Genomic DNA, 26084 nt, shown 5'->3' on the forward strand with positions numbered 1-26084 from the left:
GCTTATCATGCGAATGCTTCTTAGCGATCATCTTGCAATGTAATACGGCTGCCCTTCGTCTGATGAATGTGCAAATCCTTGTTCATCGGGAAATTCTGATTTTTAAGCACACGTAAAAATCCGCTTGCAGATCGTGCTATCTATTAGTGATCTGCCACCGGCAAACCACTAGACAGTATGGGGATGAGTGATGGCATAGCTATCGCTTATCCCCATAATGTGAAGGAAATCGCTGCATGTAATAGCAGTTGACTTCTACAATATCTAGCAAGTGATTGCCAGGAGTGAACGCTTCTCTCCGGACAATCACTGGCTGATCTGCCTGTCTAATACAGGCTTTAGAGTACCACCTTCTTGGTTCAACAGGGGTTTCATCATAACTGGGAAGAGAGTATTACGCGCTATTAAAGAAGAACTCCCACAAAAAAAATATGTTTCTTTGACCTGTTAGAAAGGTACATAATGTGAACCAGTGAAAGTAATTTTCTTACCAGTGACTGTATTTGTGAGTTATATCCTCTCTTATGATCATCAGCTATGTCAGGACCAGCAGTCAGTCTCTCCAAATAACATAGCTTCTTATATCCGGACAGGAAGCCAGTTTCTTTATGTATTTCTATGGGAGCCTAAATATGTCTCATTGGAATGAACAGAGAAGTAACTGAATTCCTGTCCTGTTTCAATTGAAGACAACAGTGCTGGTCACTAGTGTTGATCGAGCACCAAAGTGCTCGTGTGCTCTGGCTGAACACATCGGTATGCTCGTGTGTTCTACCGAGCACAATGGAAGTCAGTGGAAGAACCCCAGGCACCCCCTGCTTGAAAGAGAAGAGGGTTTGGAAACAAAATTAAAAGGATAGCTGGACGCGTCCTGGACTCCTATTATCTACGACATACAATAGACAACCACACAAAGGCTATAAGCCAAAAGCCAGGTATATGCAATCTATCCATGAGACAGATGACAGGCTTAGTCAGCATACCTTACAATGGCAGCCTTGTGCACTATGAGACAGTATAAACCAGCTCTCATCTGACTGAGAGCCAGTAAGCCTCAAAGGGACTTCAGATCTGTTGGATGGCTTGGGTGGACCTAGGCACCTAGATCAATATCATTAGGAGACAAAAGGTTTTCTGATTGTCCTAACATAATATTCAATAACCTTTCTATACAGTTTGTCATGTAAAAACTAATTTGCATAAACATGGGCATATGGGAAAGACATGCAAATTAGCAGAATCTGCCTTGTTTTTAAGCTGAAAAACCATTTGCATGGAAAATTTGTGATCTACACTACTTGAACAGCACCATCTATTGGTTTCCTAGTCTTATGACAAGAGTAAGTGCTACTTAAAAAAAATCTGAAAACTGGTTTCTTCAGTATTGATGTTATATACGTAATGACAATGGAATATAAGGTCACATATCTGAAGATCTTTTGGATAAAGGCCCACATATACTGTTCACTCTCCAGCAACAGATGATATCAGGAAAAATAAGGTTCTGCTAAAAACTTTTTTCTCCAAGGAGATAACCTGCCTATAGCAGTGACTTTCTCATCTCTCGGCATTGAAAATATCTTAAGACAGATAAGTATGTGGAAGTTGAAACCTTGTGTAGTAAAATAGCTGGTTTACCTTTTGCTAAGCAGAAAAAACAGCGATGAAGTTGATCAATAACCAGATAACTAAAACCATAATAAAGTCAAGGTAAAGCTGCTATCAAACATTCCTGCTATCACCAGAATCTATTCCTTGACCTTAACTTTGTAACCTTTGTTAGGTCTTCATGAAAAACATTTGAAGCAGTAGCAATGATTGATGGCATGGTGGCTTCCACAGTTCTTGCTATGCAGGCACCCCTGGACAAAACACCATATTTTTTAGTGGATCAGTAGACGCATTTGGAATAGATTACAGTTTTGTGGCTAGAGTCTTTTTAACCCCTTAGTGACCACCCATATGTGTTTTTACAACAGTCACTAAGGGGTCTTAGGCTGGGCCACCGCTTTTTTACAGTGGTCCAGTCTATTCGATGCATGGGTCCCCGGTGGCCGGATTTTACATGAGAGCCGCGGCCCTGCTCTAACAGCCTGGATCGGCAGGAGCATGTAAAGTGCTGACAGAGGGAGTGGACGCCCTCTGTCTTCCATCGACACCCCGCAAATGTGATTGCGGGGGTTCCGATGTGTGTGAAAGCTGGCAGGGGTCTAATTTAGGCCCCAGACCAGCCTTGAGTAATTTCCATCAGGCTTCACCTCTCTGGCGCAGCCTGCTGGTTAATGTCAGAATAACATTGCCATTAAAATGCAATGCACTATAGGGATAGTGCATTGCATTTTAAAAGTAATCAAAATACTGTCTGTTATAGTGGGACTATTAAGTGGTGTAAAAAATAAAAAGAACATTTTCGAACTAAAAAAATTTCCATTAAAAAACAAGCTTTTTTTAAATTGAAAATACCCTTTCAATGAAAAAAATAGCAAAACAAAATCTCCCCATACATTTGGTATTGCCGCATCGGTAGCGACCCAGACTACATAAATATCATGTAAATTATCCCCTACAGTGAACGCCATAAAAATAAATAAATAAAAAGACAGAATTGCTCATTTATTCTTAGATGCCACCAAAAAAATTTAATAACAAGCGATCAAAAAGCATAATTTACTCCAAAATGATACCAAGTCGTCAAGAAGCAGCGATGTAAAAACATTTTTTTCCATTTCGAAAAGGGGTTTTATTGCAAAAAAGTTGTAAAACGTATTTGGTATCACCCAAAGTGGGCTGGTCACTAAGGGGTTAATATTTGTAGGTTAATTTTAATTATGAGTTCAGTCATAAGTCATCAAAAAGATTAGAAGTAAGAAGGAAGCAAACATAGTCTGATTAATGCAAATTTCTATCCCTCTTTCCTCTTCAGCAAGTGCCCTATTCATCATCGGTGCACATACCCTATTGGTGAAGGTGGCATGGGCTTCATCTTGTAGTTTTTAGAAAATGAGTTGCACTCTGAAGCCTCACCAACTATTTCAGACTCAAATAATTTCCTTTGGGCTTCGTAAAAACATTTCAATGGAGCAGCTCACCGTCAAAATGAACCAGAGGACTACCAGTTCAGCAAAGCCTACTGTATATGGGGCTCTGAAACAGACGGATGGTCGCTGCAATTCTGCTACCAAAGTTGCATCTGCAGAAAAGGCTACATTTTTGTGGCAGTATTGGAATCGGAGCTCCGCTTGCTTCTCCGATGAGTGATATTTTCTGCATGCAGGTGTCATGGAACCATGAACCAGACGTACAACAAGAGATGAGTGGAAATAAGAAGGCTTTATTGAAAATAAAGCTGTAAGGCAAAAGTCCAAACGGATGGCTAAACCGAAGCAGGGTCTTGCGAAACCAGAGATCAGGAACCAGAAGGGTAGTCAGACGAAGCCAGGATCAGGAACCAGCAGGGTAGTCAGACGAAGCCAGGATCAGGAATCAGCAGGGTAGTCAGACGAAGCCAGGATCAGGAACCAGAAGCAGCAGCAGTCTTAGAAGCATGTGAGCACAGGAGGACCAAGCAGGGAACTGAAGCCACAGACCTCCTATATATATGAGCTAGGCATCCAGCTCCTCCCAGTGGGAAGGAGGAGCCGCAGGGTGGGAGGCTACAAGAAACCCAGAAACCAAGATGGCCGCCAGCACATGTCAAACGAAGGAGAACTAAAAAGAATGTTCTCCCAAACAGGTTCAGGTTCGTGTCAATTATGTGCTAAATTCGGCACTTCTATTTTTTCAGTTCTTCTCCTATAACAGATTATGCATTTTGTGTTTAGTGTTGCTTTAATTTTCCATTCTGACTTGTAGAGGGTGGTCCTGAGCGAGTGACTCTTTTCTATGATGTAAACTGAAAGGAGTTATTGAGATGAGGCACCCCTTTAAGAAGCAGCAGCTCATGTAATATACAGGTTACATATTCTGTGCAATGTAAGCTGAAATGGTTAGGATAGTGTGGCAGCACTCTTTGATTGTAAAATAGCAGTTTATAGCAATTCACTTTCATTGTTCCTTACCATTTTAACAATAACGTAATTATTAAAGCAAACTTACCTCTGCCTTTCCCTGGAAGTATTACCAATGGCTCCTGATAACATAAAATGGAAAATCTTTGTTTTGTTTGTTGAAATTTTAGCAAAATTCAATTAGTCTTGTATTGGAGCAAATATAGATAGGGAAGAAAAGAACACAAGTGCTGCCGCAACATTATTACACAATCACGAAATGTGAATTCATTTAAACAACAATGCATTTTATAGCCGTAAGCCAAATGCCATCACGAGAGGATTTCACACTAGCAGGGGATGTAGATCTGATAAACCCCATTCTTCTTTCTAGCACTCTGCAGTGGTGTATGTGTACGACAGGAAGTGCTGCGTACTGTTGTGTGGTGACAGTTGCCATGGAAACAGATTTCATTATCGAGAGATGTATGGGACATCTGTGTCACTATCAGCTGAGCTTTGTGAATTAGATCGTGGTGGAGTGGCATCTGCAGAAAAGTGTGCGAAAAACCAATAAACTACTAAAATGAAAAAATGAATAAATTCCAATCTAAGTCTGTCCACGGGGCACACACATAAGGGTTACGTATCAGTAATGCTGTGTATGCAAAACTCTAGCTTTAATAGCTTTCATCTGCAATATGTATATTTTTGAATCTGCCTTTGGACAGTTCATGTACTTGCTGCAGCCTGCATTGTTGAATAGTCCCAGTTCTAGGCTGCCATTCATCTTGCATTTGTTAGTAAAAATTTCATTTGGTCATGCATATGTCAATATATACCATATCAACTCTCAGTATGTGAAGCAAATATTGCTAATGTGTCTGATCTTTTAATGTATTTGGCGCATTTGTGTATTTTACTGCACATATTCAACCATGTTGATTTAGTAGATGATCTTTGCATGTGCTATCATCTTTAAAAAAGTAGTCCGGCCTTGGAGCAAAAATCCCTGTTGTCCTAACCTCTGCTCCTTAATCTATAAAACACCACACACCTGTGTTCCATCCCACCGCTTCTGATCCCCTCAGGTCCAGGAAGTGGCTTGGTCCTATGACCTGTGTGGCCAATCACATTTCAATGGTCACATTGGAGTGAACAATATGTCACAGCTGTGATACATCACAAGTCTCAGCAGTCACATTGGCTAGAACAAAACATCACAGCTATGACTTATCGTTCAAGCCAATCTGGTTGCAGAAGCCTGTGATTGGCTGCAGCGGTCATGAGACCTAGCTGCTTCCTGGCCCTGTGGGGCCTGGAAGTGGTTGGGAATGGAGCATTGGTGGGACTGCGGACAGGTGAGTGTTATTTTTTATGTTAAGGGTTGGAACCCCAGAGAAAGTGTGCTCCAAAGCCGAACAGCTCCTTCAACTAGAGAGATTATCTCATGAAGACAACCCCTTTTTGGTTGGAAGCTGGCTGGAGAATCATCTCAAACCTCCAGTGATCAGCTGTGATCGCCAGGGAAGCTGCATCTGGTGATTGATGCAATGGAAACAAAGCGTTATTTGGCCTTTCAAAGAATAACCATCCGTGAGGGAACTTTGTCAAAGATGGCAATGTCCAAATGGAGTGGCAACTGTTTAAAGTTATCCTTTAATTGTATGCTATGCAATCTGAACGGTTTAATTTAGTTCAATCCTAATACCTTGGTTTAAGAAAAATGAATGTAGCGTTGTAAAAATATAAGTCAATTTGATTAAATTAAAAAAAAGAAAAAGCTAAGCTGGAAATGTAGAGCGTGAACATTAACAAAGTATATCCATCAAATGATTTATATCTTATTAGTAGACTGTGTGAACCTTCAATGGAAATTTGAGCTATTTCATCAAACGCTGCACTGCACCCAACGCATTGAAAGCACATGGCTAACAGTGAAGATATAGATGGCAAGAAAATGAAAGACAGCATAATTCAACATGTGCAGTGTAATGGATGGAAAGTGGATTTTGTAAAATAACGTGCAAAATCTATATTTTTCTTCTCCTTGTAGCCCACCTTAGTGTATTTTGCAGACTGTGATGCTTTATGTTGCCGAGCAACCAGTCAATTACATTTTTAATTACATTTGATTAGACATAGCTACAGTTATAAAAGTGGTCACAGGGACTTCTATCGTGTAATTTATGTGGCTGTCCATTCTGATCAGTTGATGTCCATGCAGCAGGTCCCTCAGCAAATAGTTACTGGCTGTTAGCTCTGTGAGAATTAGTTGGTATATTTTCACTTTCTCTATAATGTTTCTGAAAGTGAAAGTGGTTATCCAGAAGTACAATAGGTCATCAATATCTGATCGGTGGAAGTCTGACACCCGACACCGATGAGCTATTTGAAGAGACCACGGCTTCCTCACGGCAAGCCAAGCACAGCCCCGTATATTGTACTGCATCTGTGCTTGGCACTGCAGTCCTGGCCCATTCACTTGAATGCGACTAATGAATGTTACGCCAACAAGTGATTGGCGTAGGTGTCGGTCCCCCAACAATGTGATATTGATGACTTATCCTGAGCACAGGTCATCAGTATTATGCTCCTGGAATAGCCTTTAATAGTAGGGCTTGTAATGTAGTAGATCCACTCTATTAACTGTATATGTCACAAAAGGGGGAACCTAAAGTAGGTGACCCCTTTTACAGGCAGTTGCAAAATACTGTGCTCATCCCCCCAAAATTTAAACAAGCTTGTGTAGGTTTCTCTAGCTGAGACAAGAAGAAGCCCGAGGTTTTAATGCTGTGGCTCCAGAATATATTACCTTCAACCTGAGTTAAGAGGTGTAGCTACCAAAAATGAGTGCTAAGCATGGAATGAGAAAGACATTTGGTAGGCAAAGAGTTGACAAATTTGTCCCCTATAGGTAAAATAATTTTGTATATTTCATTGTTGTCAAGACCTATATACAATTGTTTTCTCAATACATGCTCTACCAAATGACAAACAAGCTTTGCTCCAGTTTTTCTTGACAGAATAGAAGGTCAGGTGTCCAGAAGGCGCAACATTTTTTGTTTCCCAATCCTTAAATTAAATCTGTTGTCAGGGATTGCTCTGTGAAGCAGGGTAGCGGTGACAGATTCTGGTGCAGACAACAGGATAAAGTTCAAATCAGGTTCCACTTTATTGTGGCACAAACAGCAGAAATAAATAGACTTTACACTTTTGGCAGCAAAAACATAAAACAAATCCTGCTCATCTGAGCACTAACTAATACAGATAGTATATGTCTCACCTATAAAACACAGGTCACACAGGGCATCAGGTTTTTCTTTAGTCAGGACAGCAGCCAGCCTCCCGGACTTATCTCCAGACATCACTTCCCCCAGACTGACAGCCTAGGACAGGTTTTTATTCCCCCTTAATGATCGCAGATGGCTACACCTGGAGATCCCTCAGGCTAAGGGACAACATGCCCTGGAAAGGGGTGCACTGGGGAGGTCCCTCTATCAAGCCTACCTTCCCAAGTCCAATAAAATCCAGCCCATAAACTACTAAAGAAAATAGCTTCAGAAACTATATTTGCTAAAGCCAGCACCATTCTGGATCTTACTTACCTCACCCAGTTGAGGAACCTGGGTGAGATATACACCCCTTTCAGGACTTTACCATATACTTTCCTGTTCACATTACCACATATCCCCCCTCCCCCCATCTTCTCCAGACCGGAGGTCTGGGTATTATTAGCCAACAAACAGTGTTTCCTGGACAATGCATCTGTGTTTCCCTGCAATTTCCCCAACTTTTCTCCCTGTTTTGTTTCATTCAGGTAAACGGAGCATGATCGGAGACCAACACAAATTTCCTACCTAGCAGATATAATTTAAGTGACTCCAGTGCCCATTTAATGGCCAGACACTCTCGTTCCACTATGGCGTATTTTTTTTTTTCTGCTGGGATCAGTTTTCTGCTTAGGTATATCACTGGGTGCTCCTCCCAATTTACCACTTGTGACAGGAACGCTCCCAAACCTATGTCAGACGCATCCGTCTGGACCAGAAACTCTTTTCCGAAATCAGGGCAAATGAGCACTGGTTGTTGACAGAGGGCAGACTTTAGGCTCAGAAAGGCCTTTTCTGCCTCTGGGGGTCCACTTCACCATTACTGACTTAGGGAATTTCATTAAGTCAGTCAACGGTTCTGCAATTGAGGCAAAATTCGTTATGAACCTGCGGTAGTACCCAGTTTTGCCAAGGAAGGCCCTGCCTATTTTTTTGTTATGGGCTTAGGCCAGTTCTGTATTGCCTCTGCTTTATTGACCTGGGGTTTAACCAACCCTTTTCTAATGATGCAGCCCAGGTATTTTGCTTCCTTTAGACCTACCGCACACTTCTCAGGGTTTATGGTTAGGCCAGCCTCACTAATGGAGTATATCACGGCCTGTACTTTCTAGAGGTGACTTTTCCAATCAGGTAAAAAAATTAACACATGATCAAGGTAGGCAGCGGCATAGTCATGGCCTTAAGATTAGGTCCATCAACCTCTGAAATGTAGCAGGGGATCCATGTAACCCGAACGGCATCACTGTGTACTGAAACAGCCCTTCTGGAGTGGAGAATGCCGTCTTTTCTTTAGCCTCATCTGACAATGGTATCTGCCAATAACCGTTTGTGAGGTCAAGGGTCATGATGTACCTTGCTTTCCCAAGCCTCTCATTCCGTTCATCTACTCTGGGAATGGGGTATGCGTCAAATTTTGACACCTCATTTAACTTCCGGAAATCATTGCAGAACCTCCAAGTCCCATTGGGCTTCTGGGTTAATACAATAGGGCTTGACCACTCACTGCGCCTGACCTCAGAGGATACCGATTTTCTGCGTGCTTCTGGTATCCTATAATCTTACTGTGGGGCTCAGTTCTCACGTAATGTTTTATCAGGAGGGTACGGCCTGATAGGTCAGAAAAACTTCTATTTTTCTGCAGAAACTCCTTAACTTCTGGTTTCTAGTGTACTGACAGGGCCTCACTAATTTTTGCCAGGGAAATTGGTTGCCAACCCTCCTTAACTATGGTCTGTTTAGCCACCAATGACTCCCGATCTTTCCATGGCTTGATCAGATTTACGTGGTAAATCTGGAAGGGTTTTCTCCTTCCTGGTTGGTGCACCTTATAGTTCACCTCGGCTACTTTTTCCACAATCTCGTAGGAACCCTGCCACTTTTCCAGAAACTTACTCTCCATGGTGGGAACTAAAATCAGGACCCTGTCCCCAGGATTAAAGCCCCTTACCCTGGCCGATCTGTTATAGACTCTGCTTTGAGCCTCCTGAGCTCTTTGCAGATGCTCTTTAACGATGGGTATCACAGTCGCTATGCGGTCTTGCATTTGAGCGACATGTTCGATGACGCTTTTATAGGATGTAGCCTCAGTCTCCCAGGTTTCCTTGGCAAAATCTAATAAACCCCTTGGGTGACGGCCATATACCCTCTGAAAGGGTAAAAACATAAGGTAGGATAGGAGGCAGTCCCGTTCACGTCCATCTTTTCCTACCACTTTCCTTAACATCTGCTTCAGGGTTTTGTTGAATCTCTCAACTAAACCGTCCGTTTGGGGGTGGTATACCGATGTACGTATTTGGGTGATTTTAAACAATTTGCATAACTCTTTCATGACCTTCGACATAAAGGGTGTAACCTGGTCTTTGAGAATTTCCTTAGGGATCCCTGTGTGGGAGAACATAACTCCTGAGAAAATAACTCCCGGGTAATATTTTTGAACACCATGTTTCGCAGGGGCACCGCTTCCGGGTACCGAGTGGCATAGTTCAACACAACCAAAATATACTGGTGTCTCCTAGCTGACTTAACAATGGGACCCACCAAATCAATGGCAAAATGCAGAAATTTCTGGTCAGCTTCTGGTTCCTGCAATACACCATCTATGACGGTAACATTTCGCTCGAGCATTCACGAGATTCAATTGCTCTGTACCAAAAAGTTACTTCGGGACACGTCTAAGTCCAATACATTTTGCTCAGATGGGGAAGGTTCCTCTTCCCACGCTAATACCTGCAAGGGAAAGGGGGAATCGTCACCATCATTATCACATGGCCCCATATTTACATCATACATTTCAGTTAACATGAGTTGTTCATTTTTTACCTTATCGACACCATTGTTTTCAATGGTCAACTCACAGCAAAGATTTTTTAAAGGGGAAGATACAGCTTCTGACAGAGTTTCTTCACTGGCTGCAGAACAGTTTTTCCTTCCCCCACAACTTCCAAAATAATGGGAAGTCCCAGCCCAGTATTACGTCATGCATTAGTCTTTTGACTATCCCGACTTCATAAATTACAGTCCCAGCTGGAGTTTCCAGCTTAACCCGAGCTACTGGGTATGATTTTGCATCCTTATTGATGCACAGCACATTTATGCTTTTGTCCGGAACATAATTCCCAGCCACGACGCTGGCATGCACCAAGATGACCAGACTACCGGAGTCCAACAGAGCCTTGACGGAGCAGTAATTTATCACCAGGGTACATATCTGCGGCTCAGTCTTTAGTCCTGGTGAGGCCGCACACACTGGCACCGCATACAGCGACTGTCTCCAGCTACCTGCACACTCCATGGGCTCTAAGGTAAGAGGGCAATGGGCAGTAATGTGTCCCAACTCATGGCACCTCCAGCACTGGAGCATCCCAGGTCTCCTTGGTGGAGAGACCTCTCCAGGACCATACTGCCCATGGGACTCAGTCTTAGGCCCACACCCAACCTCTAGAGCCTTCTTTCCTCTTGCACCCTTCCACACACCCCTAACAGCCGGAACTCTCTTACCCACAGATGACACGGATCTGGTACCCTGTTGGTGCGGCAGGGACATCACGGAGGCAGTCCTCAGTCTCAAGGAACCTTTCCACCAGATTGACAAGATCATTGACAGTTTTGGGGTCTCCATGTCCGACCCCCAGTTGTAGCTCCGCAGGGAGTGCTCTGAAGTAGTGGTCCACCACTACTTTCTCCACGATCTGGGCCGGAGTAAAAGCCTCAGGTTCCAGACACTTCCGCACGAGATGGAGGAGGTCAAACAGGCTTGGACAGGCTTGTCCATGGTGTAGCTCCACGTGTGTACCCTCCGGGTACGAACAGCCGACATAATGCGTAGGCAAGCAAGGACCTCAATTTTTAATTTTGCATAGTCCTGGACATCCTGTCCTTTGTGGTTTGCAGGAAAAAAATGGCGCCAGGACCTCTGTCCACTCGGCTACTAGCAATCTCTCTCTATCAGTGACACCTCGGACTGGTTCCATCCTTCATTCACTGTTTTTTGGATTTCTGAAAATAACCAAGCACTGGCTCTGCTATTTCAGCATTCCCATAGCAGTGTGCTCTCCACTTTGGGGGCTCAGTTCTAGAGATAGGAGTGGGAGACATATCTGTCTGACATTTGTGGCATATTCAAAGCCAAAATGCTATAATTGTTAAGATTGGACAACCACTTTAACCGCTGATAAAAACATACCAAAAAATGCACCCCAAGTGTGAAAGATCACCACTACAAAAAAACACTTGTGTGTGCTGTGTTTAATTTTTTTGTTGTTGTTGAGCTATGCATAACTTTTCTCATTTTATTCCAGCCATCAATGAAAAATTACCATCTTGTAGTAGATTTTGTACAATATCCGTGTTTAAGGTATTAAATTGCTAGAACTGTAATAGTGCTGTCAGTCTACAGAGTGTGCACCTATTACACATTAGAGCTGTATAATAAGGGCTCCTGAATTTCAAACGGTTTAACATTGGTCGGTAGAGAGGACGGTGAAGAGTTACTGAGGAGAGATTGAAAAGCTATCCCTCAGTTTCTGACCTCACCAATTTGATTCCCAGTGCTTTGCTTGAAAGACATTGATCAGCTAGCAAAGCATGAGTGAAGTATAATTGCTCAAGACGTGCCATCTGTCTGAGCTGTGGATAGATTTCAAAGTACTCCAGCTACAAATGTAGCTTCATGAGCTTCTCAGAGAAAAAAACACAAAATGGCTCAGAGCTAATTTTCCACAGCAAATTTCCCAAGATACCGGCTATCATTGAGTGACAAAAAAAACCTCAACTGCAAGATGATGCCAGTGTCTCATAATTTATATAAATATAATTAACATAACAGGTTTGTACAGGTATTTCCCATGATACTGTGAAAACATGATAAAGTAAATGTCTTTATGTTCATCCCTTCTTTATCGTTGCCATCCAAGCATTATTCTTTAGTGTGCTAAAGAGAATGCAAACAGTTGTCGAACGAACTGGTGTGTTAATAGAAAACCCAACTTTATTTTTTATTTTTATTAAAAGTGTCCTCCAGGATTCTAATATTGATAGCCTATCTTCAGGATTGGTCATCAATACCTGATCAGTGGCGGTCCGACTTCAGGCCTCTTCCTAAGCCATGTGAGATTATGTTCATGTTCTTGGCTGTGAGCTCATGGTCATTGAATTGTTGAAAGGTAAACGTACAGCCCAGTTTGAGGTCCAGAGCATCCTTGATCTGTTTTCCTTTAAAAATATATCTCCGTACTTTATTCAATTTAGCTTTCTCTCAACCCTGACCAGTCTCCCTGTCCCAGCCACCACCATGCTTCACTGCATGGATGGTATTGGGCAGATGATGAGCAGTGATTGCTTTCCTACAGACATAATGCTTAGAATTGAAGCCAAAAAGTTCAATCTTGGTTTCATCAGACCAGAGAATCTTGTTTCTCACCATCTGAGAGTACTTTAGCTGCTTTTTTCAAACTCTGAGTGGGTTCCAAGTAGTTTTTCCTTTTTAATAAATCGGCAACAATTTGTACGATTCTGTTATCACTAAGTGATTATGGGGTATTGAGTGCAGATTGATGGGGAAAACTTTTTTATTTTAATTTTAGAACAAAATGTGAAGCAGTGAAATGGTCTGAAGATTATCTGCATGCATTGTATTTAGATTACTTGTGTTATGGTTGTCCACTCATGATAGGCCATCATTATCTGATATATGGGGATCCAACACCTTTCACCCCTGCTGAATAGCTGTTCTGCTGTAGCTCCACAACTGCAGACCTTTGTCTAATGTGTAGTGGACGGGGCTGGTCACTGCAGTGTTGCTGCAGTTGAAGTGAATAGGAGAAGCACTGCACTAAGTAGATCTGTCAACTACACAATGAATGAAGGAGTGTAGTAGCCGCACAGACTTACACCATCAATATAAAAGTACCAGAAATTTTAGTGTGAATTGTAAGAGATATCTGTGGCTTTTAATGCTAATGGTTTGGGTCACAAAAGATGTGGGAATGGTATGATAACTCCAGAAATTTACCAATAGTTGGCCCTTATGAGTTTTCCAAACTTTTTCTGTGCTTGGTTTTAAATTCAAAGCCTACATATGATATTGCATTTGTGTTATCTGTTACATTTTGGGATTCACTATTACTCTTTAATTGACACATTCCATATACTAATTGTATTTTATTTGGGTTGAGTTTTTTGTATGGTGTTCCATGGTAGTGTTTTCAAGGGTGTAGCTGAGGGTCCTGAAGGAGCATGTGCTTTAGGTTCTAAGTGTCAAGAGTGGAGCCAGCAAGCAACTCTGCCTTGGCCAGTGTACATAATGCAGGACTATAGCAGTGATCTCAGTAAAGTCTCTCTATGACAATGGCATTTCTGTATTGACCTAGTAATAAATAATATTTTGTAAGATTGTTGGCCAGTATCATTTAAAGTGTAACTGCAGTTTCATTTTTTATACTGTAATGGTATAGTGTACCCTACATTATATGTGCATTTGTGTTTTAAAATGTAATAATTTTCTGTTTTACAAAAAACTACTACAAATATTTGCCACTTTACCTTAGTGCAGCCCTCTCCTCAGTGCGTTGCCATGTGCAGTCCGTCTTCTCTTTTTTCAAAACAAGAGTCGGATCAGCTCTGGGAGGAGGAGCTCAGCCCTGGATGCTCGTTCACAGTGTTGTAGGACACTGGCTCCTCCTCCCGCCCTTCGTGCAGATACTAGTAATGCAGGCAAGGGACCAATCAGAGTGGTCCCTTGCCGACGATCCTTGCGATTGGTTAGTCTATGCAGACTAACCAATCGGAGCACGACACTGTAAAAATGCCGGGTTCAGGCTGTGATCTCCACTCTGGAGATCACAGCCTGAAATTGGGTAAGACTTCCTGTGTGCTGCCATGCCCCTCATTATTTCCGTGCCCCAGTGATTTTTAGTGCCCCCAGTTTCCCAAGATGCCTCCATTTCCCCTGATCCCTCCTGACCCTCTGTGCTGGCATTGATGGCAGTGGCTCAGGAACAGAGTCGCTGCCATCAGCAGAGAGTGTCAGCTGTAATTTACAGCTAACACTCTGCTGCAACGGACTAAATCGGTGCAGGGCACCAATCGACCGTTTAGCACCATAGATGCCGCGGTCAGCAGCCGCCCCGCAGCATCCATGGGGTTGAGAGGGAGGGAGCTCCCTCTCTCTTGCATCGCGCCGCTGCTGCTGCAATGGCAGTGGTCCGGAGGACACCTTACAAAGGTGTCTGAGCTGCCATGTATCTAAGGCCTCATGCACACGGACGTGCTCCGTGGCCGAGAGCAGTCCATAGTAACACGCCCTGGATCCCTGTTGAGAGCAGAAGCGCACAGCGTCATTGGTTGCTATGACGTTGTGCGCTTCATGCCGCCGCTGCACTACAGTAATACACTCGTATAGTGTATTACTGTAGTGCAGCGGCGGCATGAAGCGCACAGCGTCATAGCAACCAATGACGCCGTGCGCTCCTGCACTCAACAGGAATCCAGGCCGTGTTACCACGGACTGCTCTCGGCCGCGGATCACCACCGTGTGCATGAGGCCTAAGGCTGATCAGACCCTGAGGGTCTGATCAGCCTTAGTGTAAATGTAGCAGTGCATAGCAATAGATGACTTGGGCAGTGGAGGAGGTTGTCTGCATTCTGATTGGTCCTGCTTGTGTGCTAGTGCATGTGAGGAAAGCAAGGGTTTATGGGAAGTGAGGGAAATACAGGACGGCCTCAAGAAAGGGCAAACATCACTACAGGAAGTGCAGCAGAAGCATTTTAGGAAGAAGCTGAAATACAGGCACATAGTCATATGGTTGCTAAGGGCTGAATACAGACATCGGAAAGGTAAAATTATCTGAAAAATGCAGCTTCATGAATATCTTCCCTTTAGCATCACATATGTTAGGAATTACATTTTTGGTACTGAAATGGAGTTACACTTAAAGCTTCAAGATACATTTAGAAATTAAATCCTATTGGCTTTGAATGTTAAATTAGAATTTTCTGGATTCACATGTGGTGTCATTTTATGCCATGGTTTGCTGCAGAATTGCTGCAGATTAATGTAAAGGGTGAAGTCCACAGCAATTCCATTGGCAAGTTTGCATCCAAATCTGCATGGAAGACATGCAAATATTGTGGAATTTTTTGGGGACGTTGTAGAAAAGGTTAGGTTTAGGTAAATGTAGGCCAACAGTTTATAGGTAAGCAAAATATATTTCTCAACTCTATCATTCATTGGACGTCACAGAAAGTTGTAAGCAGGGCATAAATAACCATGGTAATTGCAAAGGATGAACAATGCATGTGGGAAAGACAGCAAAAATTGGAGCAGCTGAATTTTTTTTATTTCAGTGGTTAATCACTGAACAGTAACATGGCCAGATGCTAGGTTGCTAGTTTTAGGCTAGAACTTTATGTATGATCTGTATTATTTTATTATTTCAATCTCTTGTTTACAAGTTAACATTCTTGCCTTCCAACATGGACAGTAAAAATAATTTTTCTACATTTTGGGTTATTTACAAATAGCTATAATACACTGAAAATGTTACACTTATTCACAGAAAATTACTACGGCACTCCAAAGCCTCCAGCTGAACCTGCTCCACTCTTATTAAATGCAACAGACAATATTTTTCCTGGTGGCATTCCAAGAGTTGAGGGGAAACGGAAGCGCAATAAGTCTGTAAGCAACATGGAGAAGACCGGGATTGAACCTCCAGAAGAAGAGGAAGAGGAGAGACCTGTCATCAATGGAAATGGAGTCGCAGTTACACCAGGTCAGTAAAATTATATATAATATATATACAGTACAGACCAAAAGTTTGGACACACCTTCTCATTCAAAGAGTTTTCTTTATTTTCATGCCTATGAAAATTGTAGATTCACACTGAAGGCATCAAAACTATGAATTAACACATGTGGAATTATATACTTATCAAAAAAGTATGAAACAACTGAAGATATGTCATATTCTAGGTTCTTCAAAGTAGCCACCTTTTGCTTTAATTACTGCTTTGCACACTCTTGGCATTCTCTTGATGAGCTTCAAGAGGTAGTCACCTGAAATGGTCTTCCAACAGTCTTGAAGGAGTTCCCAGAGATGCTTAGCACTTGTTGGCTCTTTTGCCTTCACTCTGCGGTCCAGCTCACCCCAAACCATCTCGATTGGGTTCAGGTCCGGTGACTGTGGAGGCCAGGTCATCTGGCGCAGCACCCCATCACTCTCCTTCATGGTCAAATAGCCCTTACACAGCCTGGAGGTGTGTTTGGGGTCATTGTCCTGTTGAAAAATAAATGATGGTCCAACTAAATGCAAACCGGATGGAATAGCATGCCGCTGCAAGATGCTGTGGTAGCCATGCTGGTTCAGTATGCCTTCAATTTTGAATAAATCCCCAACAGTGTCACCAGCAAAGTACCCCCACACCATCACACCTCCTCCTCCATGCTTCACGGTGGGAACCAGGCCTGTAGAGTCCATCCGTTCACCTTTTCTGCATTGCACAAAGACACGGTGGTTGGAACCAAAGATCTCAAATTTGGACTCATCAGACCAAAGCACAGATTTCCACTGGTCTAATGTCCATTCCTTGTGTTCTTTAGCCCAAACAAGTCTCTTCTGCTTGTTGCCTGTCCTTAGCAGTGGTTTCCTAGCAGATATTTTACCATGAAGGCCTGATTCACACAGTCTCCTCTTAACAGTTGTTCTAGAGATGTGTCTGCTGCTAGAACTCCGTGTGGCATTGACCTGGTCTCTAATCTGAGCTGCTGTTAACCTGCGATTTCTGAGGCTGGTGACTCGGATGAACTTATCCTCCGCAGCAGAGGTGACTCTTGGTCTTCCTTTCCTTGGGAGGTCCGCATGTGAGCCAGTTTCTTTGTAGCGCTTGATGGTTTTTGTGACTGCACTTGGGGACACTTTCAAAGTTTTCCCAATTTTTCGGACTGACTGGCCTTCATTTCTTAAAGTAATGATGGCCAATCGTTTTTCTTTACTTAGCTGCTTTTTTCTTGCCATAATACAAATTCTAACAGTCTATTCAGTAGGACTATCAGCTGTGTATCCACCTGACTTCTCCACAACGCAACTGATGGTCCAAACCCCATTTATAAGGCAAGAAATCCCACTTATTAAACCTGACAGGGCACACCTGTGAAGTGAAAACCATTTCAGGTGACTACCTCTTGAAGCTCATCAAGAGAATGCCAAGAGTGTGCAAAGCAGTAATCAAAGCAAAAGGTGGCTACTTTGAAGAACCTAGAATATGACATATTTTCAGTTGTTTCACACTTTTTTGTTATGTATATTATTCCACATGTGTTAATTCACAGTGTGAATCTACAATTTTCATAGTCATGAAAATAAAGAAAACTCTTTGAATGAGAAGGTGTGTCCAAACTTTTGGTCTGTACTGTATATATATATATATATATATATATATATAAAACTATATGTATTATATATCTTTTTTTACTTAGAAATTCTGTAGCTTTGTGCTATGAGGGCTATATAGAGGTGAAATTGTTCTGTGCTGTCTAAACGAATAAAGAGCTCTGTTGCTAGGCAGCTTCACAACAGCTGTAGTGCCAGAGGTTGCCGACCTCTGTCGTATAATATTAACTATTGCCTATACCCTCCACAAGCTAATTATAGAAAATAGGATCGAAAATATAGTATAACATAGTACTGAAGAAAGGCAATAATTACAGATACAAGGGCACGTAAGTAATACATTCACACGCCTACAATGTAATTTAGGAAAAGGTGGCAAATTTGTATTCTACTGTAATTGCGCATAGATATGTTTTCTATAAGATGCCAGTCACAAAGCTACCATTAGTATATCAGTCTTTATTTGGCTGAATTTTTTTGTCATGAATTATGTAATAAGCTTATTAATGTTGAAATTATTAGGGTTACATAATTGACAAGGTTAAAAAAAACAAAAAACGTCGGTCCATCTAGATCAACCTACCTGAATAATCCTACTGTGTTGATTCAGAAAAATGTCAAAACCTTTATAAGACGGATGCTAGTTTCCCCATATTGGCAGAAAAATTCCTTCCTGACTCCAATAAATCTCTGGATCAATGTCGTAGGGCCCTACTGTACCTCCATATGACTCGAATTGCACAGAAAAAATAATTGTGGCATGATCAATCAGGTGTACTGTTATGAAAGAATTTCCCCTCTAGGTATTGCTTTTAGGGCAGTATACCTCGATTGTATGGAGTCTCCAAACTATAGCTCTTGGAGAACCTACAACTTCATATTAAAAAGTTACATGAACACTGTCTGCCATTGTACAGGCACAAGGGATGTGGTCTGCTAAGAACCACAACAAGAAAAGAGATATATTAAATGAAAAAAGTATAAGGCCTGGGCCACACTGAGACTGTTTTTTGGAGTAATTGTTTTTAAGGGGTTTTCCAGGATTTTTTAACTGATGTCCCATTCTCTGGAAAGGTCATGATTATCCGATTGGTGGGGGTCCGACACCTGGCCGATCAGCTGTTTGAGAAGGCACCTTCACTCACAGTAGTGCCTAGGCCTTCTCTCCGCTTTGCCTAAGCCAGTGAGTTCATCGGTCACATGGCCTAGGTGCAGCACAGCCCCATTGCATTGATTGGAGTTGAGCTGCAATACCAAGCACAGCCACAGTACAATGTATGGCGCTGTGCTTGGTGAGCTGAGAGAAGGCTGGAAAACCTCTATAACTATTGCATTCAACTGAATGCACTTATTTGGATTGCAGCTGTCATTCAGTAATTAAAATCCATCACAGATTGTAGCCTAGGTCTTAAGTTGTCACCATGTACAAAACAATTTAATTCACACAGTCATTGTCCCTCCCTTTATAGACAAGTCTTCCATATATTTTTTTCACATTAAAAAAAATAAACGTTTTCAGATAAATATACAGGCTCTTAAAATTCTTGTGCTAGCAAAGCTATCCTTTCCTTGTGTTTAATACCAGAGATATGGCTTGACTGATACAGGACATTTGCATGTGGAAATGCCCAGAGGAGAACTGCAGTTCAGAGGTGATAAATGTGTATTTTTTATATCTTCTGTAGAGTCAAGTGAACATGAAGACAAGAGTACAGATGCCTCAGGTGAGATTTCATCCCAGCCTTATTCTGCTCCAATGTACTGCCAGCCAGACGAGTCTAAGGAAAGCATGGATCTGAAGAAGCATCTGAAGCCTGAAGACAATGATGAACTGGGGTCCTTGCCTGATAACTGGGAGATGGCGTATACAGAAAAAGGAGAAGTCTATTTTATTGAGTAAGTTTGTGTTTTTCTTTTGATCCAAACCAATTAACATTTGTTGCCTATTCACATATTCGTAATCTTTGATAGTAACTATTAGTGCATAGATATAGCAGAGCTAAGCTTCTCATATGTCATTTTCACGAGACTCCTACAGCTCCTACACTGAACAAAAATATAAACGCAACACTTTCAGTTTTTCTCCCATTTTGCATGAGCTGAACTCAAAGATCTGAAACAATTTCTACATACACAAAAGACCCATAAATCTCAAATATTTTTCACAAATCTGTCTAAATCTGTGTTAGTCAGCACTTTGCCGAGATAATCCATCCCACCTCACAGGTGTGGCATATCAAGGTGCTGATTAGACAGCATGAATATTGCACAGGTGTGCCTTAGACTGCCCTCAATAAAAGCCCTCCCTGAAATGTTCACAGTTTTGCCTTACTGGGTGAGGTCAGAAAACCAGTCAGTATCTGGTGTGGCCACCATTTACCTCACACAGTGCAACACATCTCAGTCGCATAGAGTTGATCAGGTTGTTGATTGTGGCCTGTAGAATGTTGGTCTACTTCTCTTCAATAGCTGTGCGAAGTTGCAGAATATTGGCAGGAACTGGAACACGCTGTCGTATACATTGATCCAGAGCATCCCAAACATGCTCCATGGGCGACATGTCCGCCGATTATGCTGGCCGTGCAAAAACTGGGATGTTTTCAGCTTCCAGGAATTGTGTACAGATCCTTGCAATATGGGGCCGTGCATTATCATGCTGTAACATGAGGTGATGGTCGTGGATGAATGGCACAACAGTGGGCCTCAGGATCTCGTCACGTATCTCTGTGCATTCAAAATGCCATCAATAAAATGCACCTGTGCTCGTTGTCTATAACATACGCCTGCCCATACCATAACCCCACCGCCACCATGGGCCACTCGATCCACAATGTTGACGTCAGCAAGCTGCTCACCCACACTACACCACACACGTTGTCTGCCATCTGACCTGAACAGTGAAAATCGGGACTCATTCGTGAACAGAACGCCTCTCCAACGCGCCAGACGCCATAGAATGTGAGAATTTTCCCACTTAAGTTAGTTACGACAACGAACTGCAGTCAGGTCCAGACCCCGATAAGGATGACAAGAATGCAGGTGAGCTTTCCTGAGACGGTTTCTGACAGTTTGTTCACCAATTCTTTGGTTATGCAAACCTATTGTTGCTGCAGCTGTCTGGGTGGCTGGTCTCAGATGATCATGGAGGTGAACATGCTGGATGTGATGGTCCTGGGCTGGTGTGGTTACACGTTGTCTGCGGTTGTGAGGCCGGTCGGATGTACTGCCAAATTCTATGAAACGCCTTTGGAGATGGCTTATGGTAGAGAAATGAACATTCATTGCACGGGCAACAGCTCTGGTAAACATTCCTGCGGTCAGCATGCCAATTGCACGCTCCCTCAAATGGTGCGAAATCTGTAGCATTGTCCTGTATGATCAAACTGCACATTTCAGAGTGGGCTTTTATTGTGGGAAGTCTAAGGCACATCTGTGCAATATTCATGCTGTCTAATCAGCACCTTGATATGCCACAACACCTGTGAGGTGGGATGGATTATCTCTGCAAAGGTGAAGTGCTCACTAACACAGATTTAGGCCTCATGTTTTTATCAGTCCGCAAAACAGGGTTCCGTTGTTCTGTGATCTGTTTCCGTTTTTGTTTCCGTGTGTCTTCCTTAATTTTTGGAGGATCACCAGACATGAAGGAAAGTGAAAAAAAATCTAATTCAAGTTTGCCTTGCAAATGATAGGAAACAAAAATGCACACGGATCACGGACGCGGATGACAATCTTGTGTGCACCCGTGTTTTTTCACGGACCCATTGACTTGAATGGGTCCGCGAACCGTTGTCTGTGAAAAAAATAGGACAGGTCCTATTTTTTTGACGGACTGAAAACACGGATCACGGACGCGGATGACAAACGGTGCATTATTCGAGTTTTCAATGGGTCCGCAGAAAATCACGGAAAACGGAACAACGGACACGGAACACAACATAGGTCGTGTGCATGAGGTCTTAGACAGATTTGTGAACAATATTTGAGAGTAATGGGTCTTTTGTCTATGTAGAAAATGTTTCAGATCTTTGAGTTCAGCTCATGCAAAATGGGAGCAAAACCGAAAGTGTTGCGTTTATATTTTTGTTCAGTGTATGTAGACCTATGTGTTTCCACGTTATAGACTTTAGAAACAACATTTCTTACGCTGAAGTCATGTGTTATTGCTTCCTTCCATCTGTCCTCTCCTGTTGTCTGTAGCTTACCTAAAAGAGAGACCGAGGAAGTGGAGTAATATGTTTCTTAACAGGGTTTGTTTGAAGAAGTGCACATAGCCTTTAATTAAGTTCTCCAGCAGGGATGCTGTACGTTAAGTAACCTGTAGGATTACCCTTTCCAAATTGGTGCAGCATTTTGGAGGCTGAAAAGATATTCAAGCTGCCATTTTGGAAACGTGATCCATTGGAAAGTTTGAAGGACAACATTCATAAACATCTGGAAACTCGCTTTTTCATTTCCCTTTTACATCTTCTAATAACTGATTTGATCATTTCTTTAACCTCTCAATGCAAAACAACATACATGACTGTCATCTGCATGAGCTAGTTAGCGCGGAATGATATACATGTGTATCATTCTGCTTGTGCAGGCACAGCTCCTGATCGTTGCAGGAGCGTGGCTGTCCATGACACTGCCAATTTAATCCCTTAGATGCCATGGTCAATAGCAACTTTGGCATCTAAGTGGTTAGCCTAATTAGATGCCTGTCGGGGTTACACTGAGGGTGCATTCACACGACCATATGAAGAGTCCGCAATTTTGCAGAACAGGTGCGGACCAATTCATTTCAATGTTCCGTTCCGCTGCCCCGCAAAAAATATAGAGCATGTCCTATTCTTGTCCACAATAGAGGACAAGAATAGGCGTTTTCCATATAGTGCTAGCCATGTACAGTCCGCAAAATGCAGAAAGCATGCAGTCGGTATCCGTGTTTTGCAGTCACGTGAATGCACGCTAACAGACATAGTACACTACTATACAGTGTGCAGTGTATTATTCTAGTGATCAAGAGTCTGTGTGTTCATGTCTCATAGTAGGAGTAAAAATATCTAAAATAAATTTTAAAAAAGTAATAACATTTTAGCAATATTTGAAATAAAGTTTGGACTTGTAAATTTGTTTTCCCTTCGACCCATCAGCAGGAAAACAAGGGCATTTCTCCTCTCTGCAAACCAATAAGACAAGTGTAAATTTTAATTGACACCTGAACAATGATGGAACAGATTTATATTCCAACTCCATCCTTCTCTTACATCCCCTAGGATGGTGTCTTTTTGCGGCAGTTATTTGGCCCAAATTCAGAAGCCATTCTTTTGTAACACCGATGCCTTTCAATCTACTTCAAGCTTGGCTCAAAAAACATCATCAAAAACTGCCACTAAAAGCTGTGTGAGACACCGGCTTAAAATCGGCACAACAGAGTGAAGATCTAGCAAGTAAACTCCCCTAGGGAGGGATCTCCAGCACAGAGCTCAAAATTGACTTTCAAAGGTAGTCTCCTCTCTAGACCTGTCACTAAATCTTATCCCGAGTAAGGAAAACTAAGAGATCTAGAACCTGTCCTATCACTGGACTCAAAGGGGTAGAATTTGGGGTACCTCGTATATTTCCTAGGTGTTCTATAAACCTCACAAGCTTCAGAAATTCATCTTCTGTTGTGCTACTGTAAGAGATGTAAAGGTACCTTCTTTTTCTTCATTTACAAATGTTTTATTATGTCAAAAAATAGGAAAAAAGCATACATAATTGGTATTAAATTTTTTTATAACACCATAAAAAACAAAACAACACCAAAATTACTAGTTTTTATTTTACTTGTCCTTCTCGGCTGCCAAAAATTTAATTACATGCAATTAGAAAATGGTACCAATAAAAACACCAACTCATCTCACAAAAAAACTCATCTCACAAAAAAAGTTATGTAATAGCTCTCAAAATGTGTCAACATAAAAAAATTTCTGGAGTAAAGCATATGTCGTAGTATTCATACCAACCCGTAGAATAAAGATATGTTATTCATGTCATGTTGTGAATAAACTACAATTTAAATGCAGAAATGCGTTAAAGTTTATGTACCCCAAAATGATGAAATTCAGCATATAACATCCCACAAAAAACTATCCGTCGTATAACTATGTTGATGAAAAAAATGAAGAAAAACTCTTGGAATGTGATGATTGAAAAACAACAGAAAAGGCTTGGTTTTTATAGTCAAAGTAAGCCTGGCTATAAAAGGGTTAATAATAGTGCAAGTTAAATGATTCTGGAATATGTGTAGTCACCCTGTTAAACCCTATGCAATCTTCCCTCACTACCCCATGTAACTGTCCTGGCAGATGGATTGTCTCCACGGAACTAGCCCTGAAGGAAATGTTTGGTCATTTTCACATTGCTTATATTGTATTGGTGTTAGTTGTATTGAATACTCCTATGATAATTATGTGGCTTTAAAAATACCTTTCTCTAAGGGCCCATTCACACGTCTGCAATTTCGTTGCGCATTTTGCGGAACGGAATTGTGGACCCATTCATTTTATATGGGGCTGCACAATGTGCTGCCCGGATACGGAATTGCGGACCCGCACTTGTGCACAAGGCATATTCTAATAGTGCCGGCGATGTGCGGTCCCCAAAATGCGGAACGCACATTGCTGGTGTCTGTGTTTTGTGGATCCGCAGATCCACAAAACACGCTACGGATGTGTAAATGGACCACATCCGTAGTGCAGTCCGTATGGCATCCATTCTTTTGCGGATCCATTGTAATAATGCCTATCCTTGTCCGCAAACTAGAAAAAAATAGAACATGCACTATTTTTTTTGCGGGGCAACGGAACGGACATAGTGAAGCGTTTTTTGTGGACCCATTGAAATTAATGGGTCCGCATTCTATCTGCAAAAAAAACGGATTGGACACGGAAACAAACAACATTCATGTGCATGTAGCCTGAGGGTCCATTCACACGTCCGCAAATGGGTCCGCATCCGTTCCGCAATATCGGGAACGGGTGCGGACCCATTCATTCTCTATGGGGCCTGAAGAGATGCAGGGAGCACGTGCATGTGCTCTCCGCATCCGCATTTCCAGGCCGCGGCTCTGCAAAAAAATAGAACATGTCCTATTCTTGTCCGCAATTGTGGACAAGAATAGGCAGTTCTATGGGGGGTGGCGGCCGGGTGTATTGCGGATCCGCAATTTGCGGATCTGCAATACACTACTGACGTGTGAATGGACCCTTAGTTGAGCTTTAGTCCTGTGGCACTTGATTCATTACTGTGCTTCACCTTGTCTTTCACTTGCGATAAATAACCTGTATTAGTTGCTCATTCTAGCTGCCATCACAGGCGAAACTGTATTACTGGGAATTCTGCAATGTAAAAGATTAGTTTAATATATGCAAATGCTTAATTTAAATGTATCACATTTTGGATGCAGAAAGGACATTTTTTTCATACCTATTTTTTTTTATTTTTTTTATGAACTGTAATAAATGTATCGAGGCATTGCATTATCCTGCCAGGATTGTTAGAGCTATATCACCAGATGTTGTCTGTTGATTATTATCTCTTACTAACTTAAATTTTACATTTCTTAATGAATTAGTATTTAAGATTATGTTTGTAAACCATGTATAAAGGTGTACCAGTAGCAGATACACCTGCAATTCTCTTGAAGCAGCAGCCCATTCTTGTCGCCCATCTTTGGTTATACCCAGACAACTTCAAACTTGAAAGCTTAGCCTTTTGTGCCGCCTGGATATGTCTAGCTATGAGGCCGTCCATTTTTTGGTTGGTGTTTTTCATGTGATTAGTATTCAATTCCCAAACTTCCTTATTGTTTTTCCCACAAAATTAGCATGACAGTAATGTACAAATAACCATGTAAGCCTTTGACAAATAATATCACTTGAATATGGATTAGTTCTGAGAATTTCTTGGAATTTCAGCAGGTATTTTTTATTTCTACATTACTTTTCCCATACTGTCTTGTAGGAGTTTTTTTCCACAAACATAGAGACATACAAAATGATGAATGATGACAGAAAAAAACACATGGTCCTTTTAGTCTGATAGTCTGCCCTTATATTATTTCCTTTTTACTTTTATCTTAGACTAGATGTATGTTTATTCCATGCATATGTAACTTCACTTACCGTTGATTTTCCAAGTACATCTTGTGTAGATTGCTTCTGATCCCCCCCTCCCAAACTGTTAGATTGTGCCTCTGTGTCCTCACATTCCCTTTCTTATTAACAACGTTTTACTCCTGCACCTTATTGAAACCTTTAACATTTTTAAAGGTTTTTATCACGTCACCCTTCTTCCTTCTTTCCTTCATGCTATACAAATTAAGTTAAGTCAGGCATGCTTAACCTGCA

The 26084-nt window shown here is 41.8% G+C and overlaps 1 protein-coding gene across 5 annotated transcripts in view; it reads left to right on the forward strand.

Annotated features, from left to right (window-relative positions):
* The window catches only part of MAGI2 (membrane associated guanylate kinase, WW and PDZ domain containing 2), a 974764-nt gene that overhangs the window by 587811 nt on the left and 360869 nt on the right, over positions 1–26084 (forward strand). For all 5 annotated transcript variants that reach the window (XM_044280134.1, XM_044280136.1, XM_044280135.1 and 2 more), the window contains 2 exons: positions 15874–16089; positions 19392–19602. In XM_044280134.1, the coding sequence (XP_044136069.1) occupies positions 15874–16089; positions 19392–19602 (427 nt within the window). The remainder of the gene's footprint in view (positions 1–15873; positions 16090–19391; positions 19603–26084) is intronic.

Source organism: Bufo gargarizans, chromosome 2, assembly GCF_014858855.1.
Source record: "Bufo gargarizans isolate SCDJY-AF-19 chromosome 2, ASM1485885v1, whole genome shotgun sequence".
In the NCBI taxonomy this organism is placed as follows: Eukaryota; Metazoa; Chordata; class Amphibia; order Anura; family Bufonidae; genus Bufo; species Bufo gargarizans.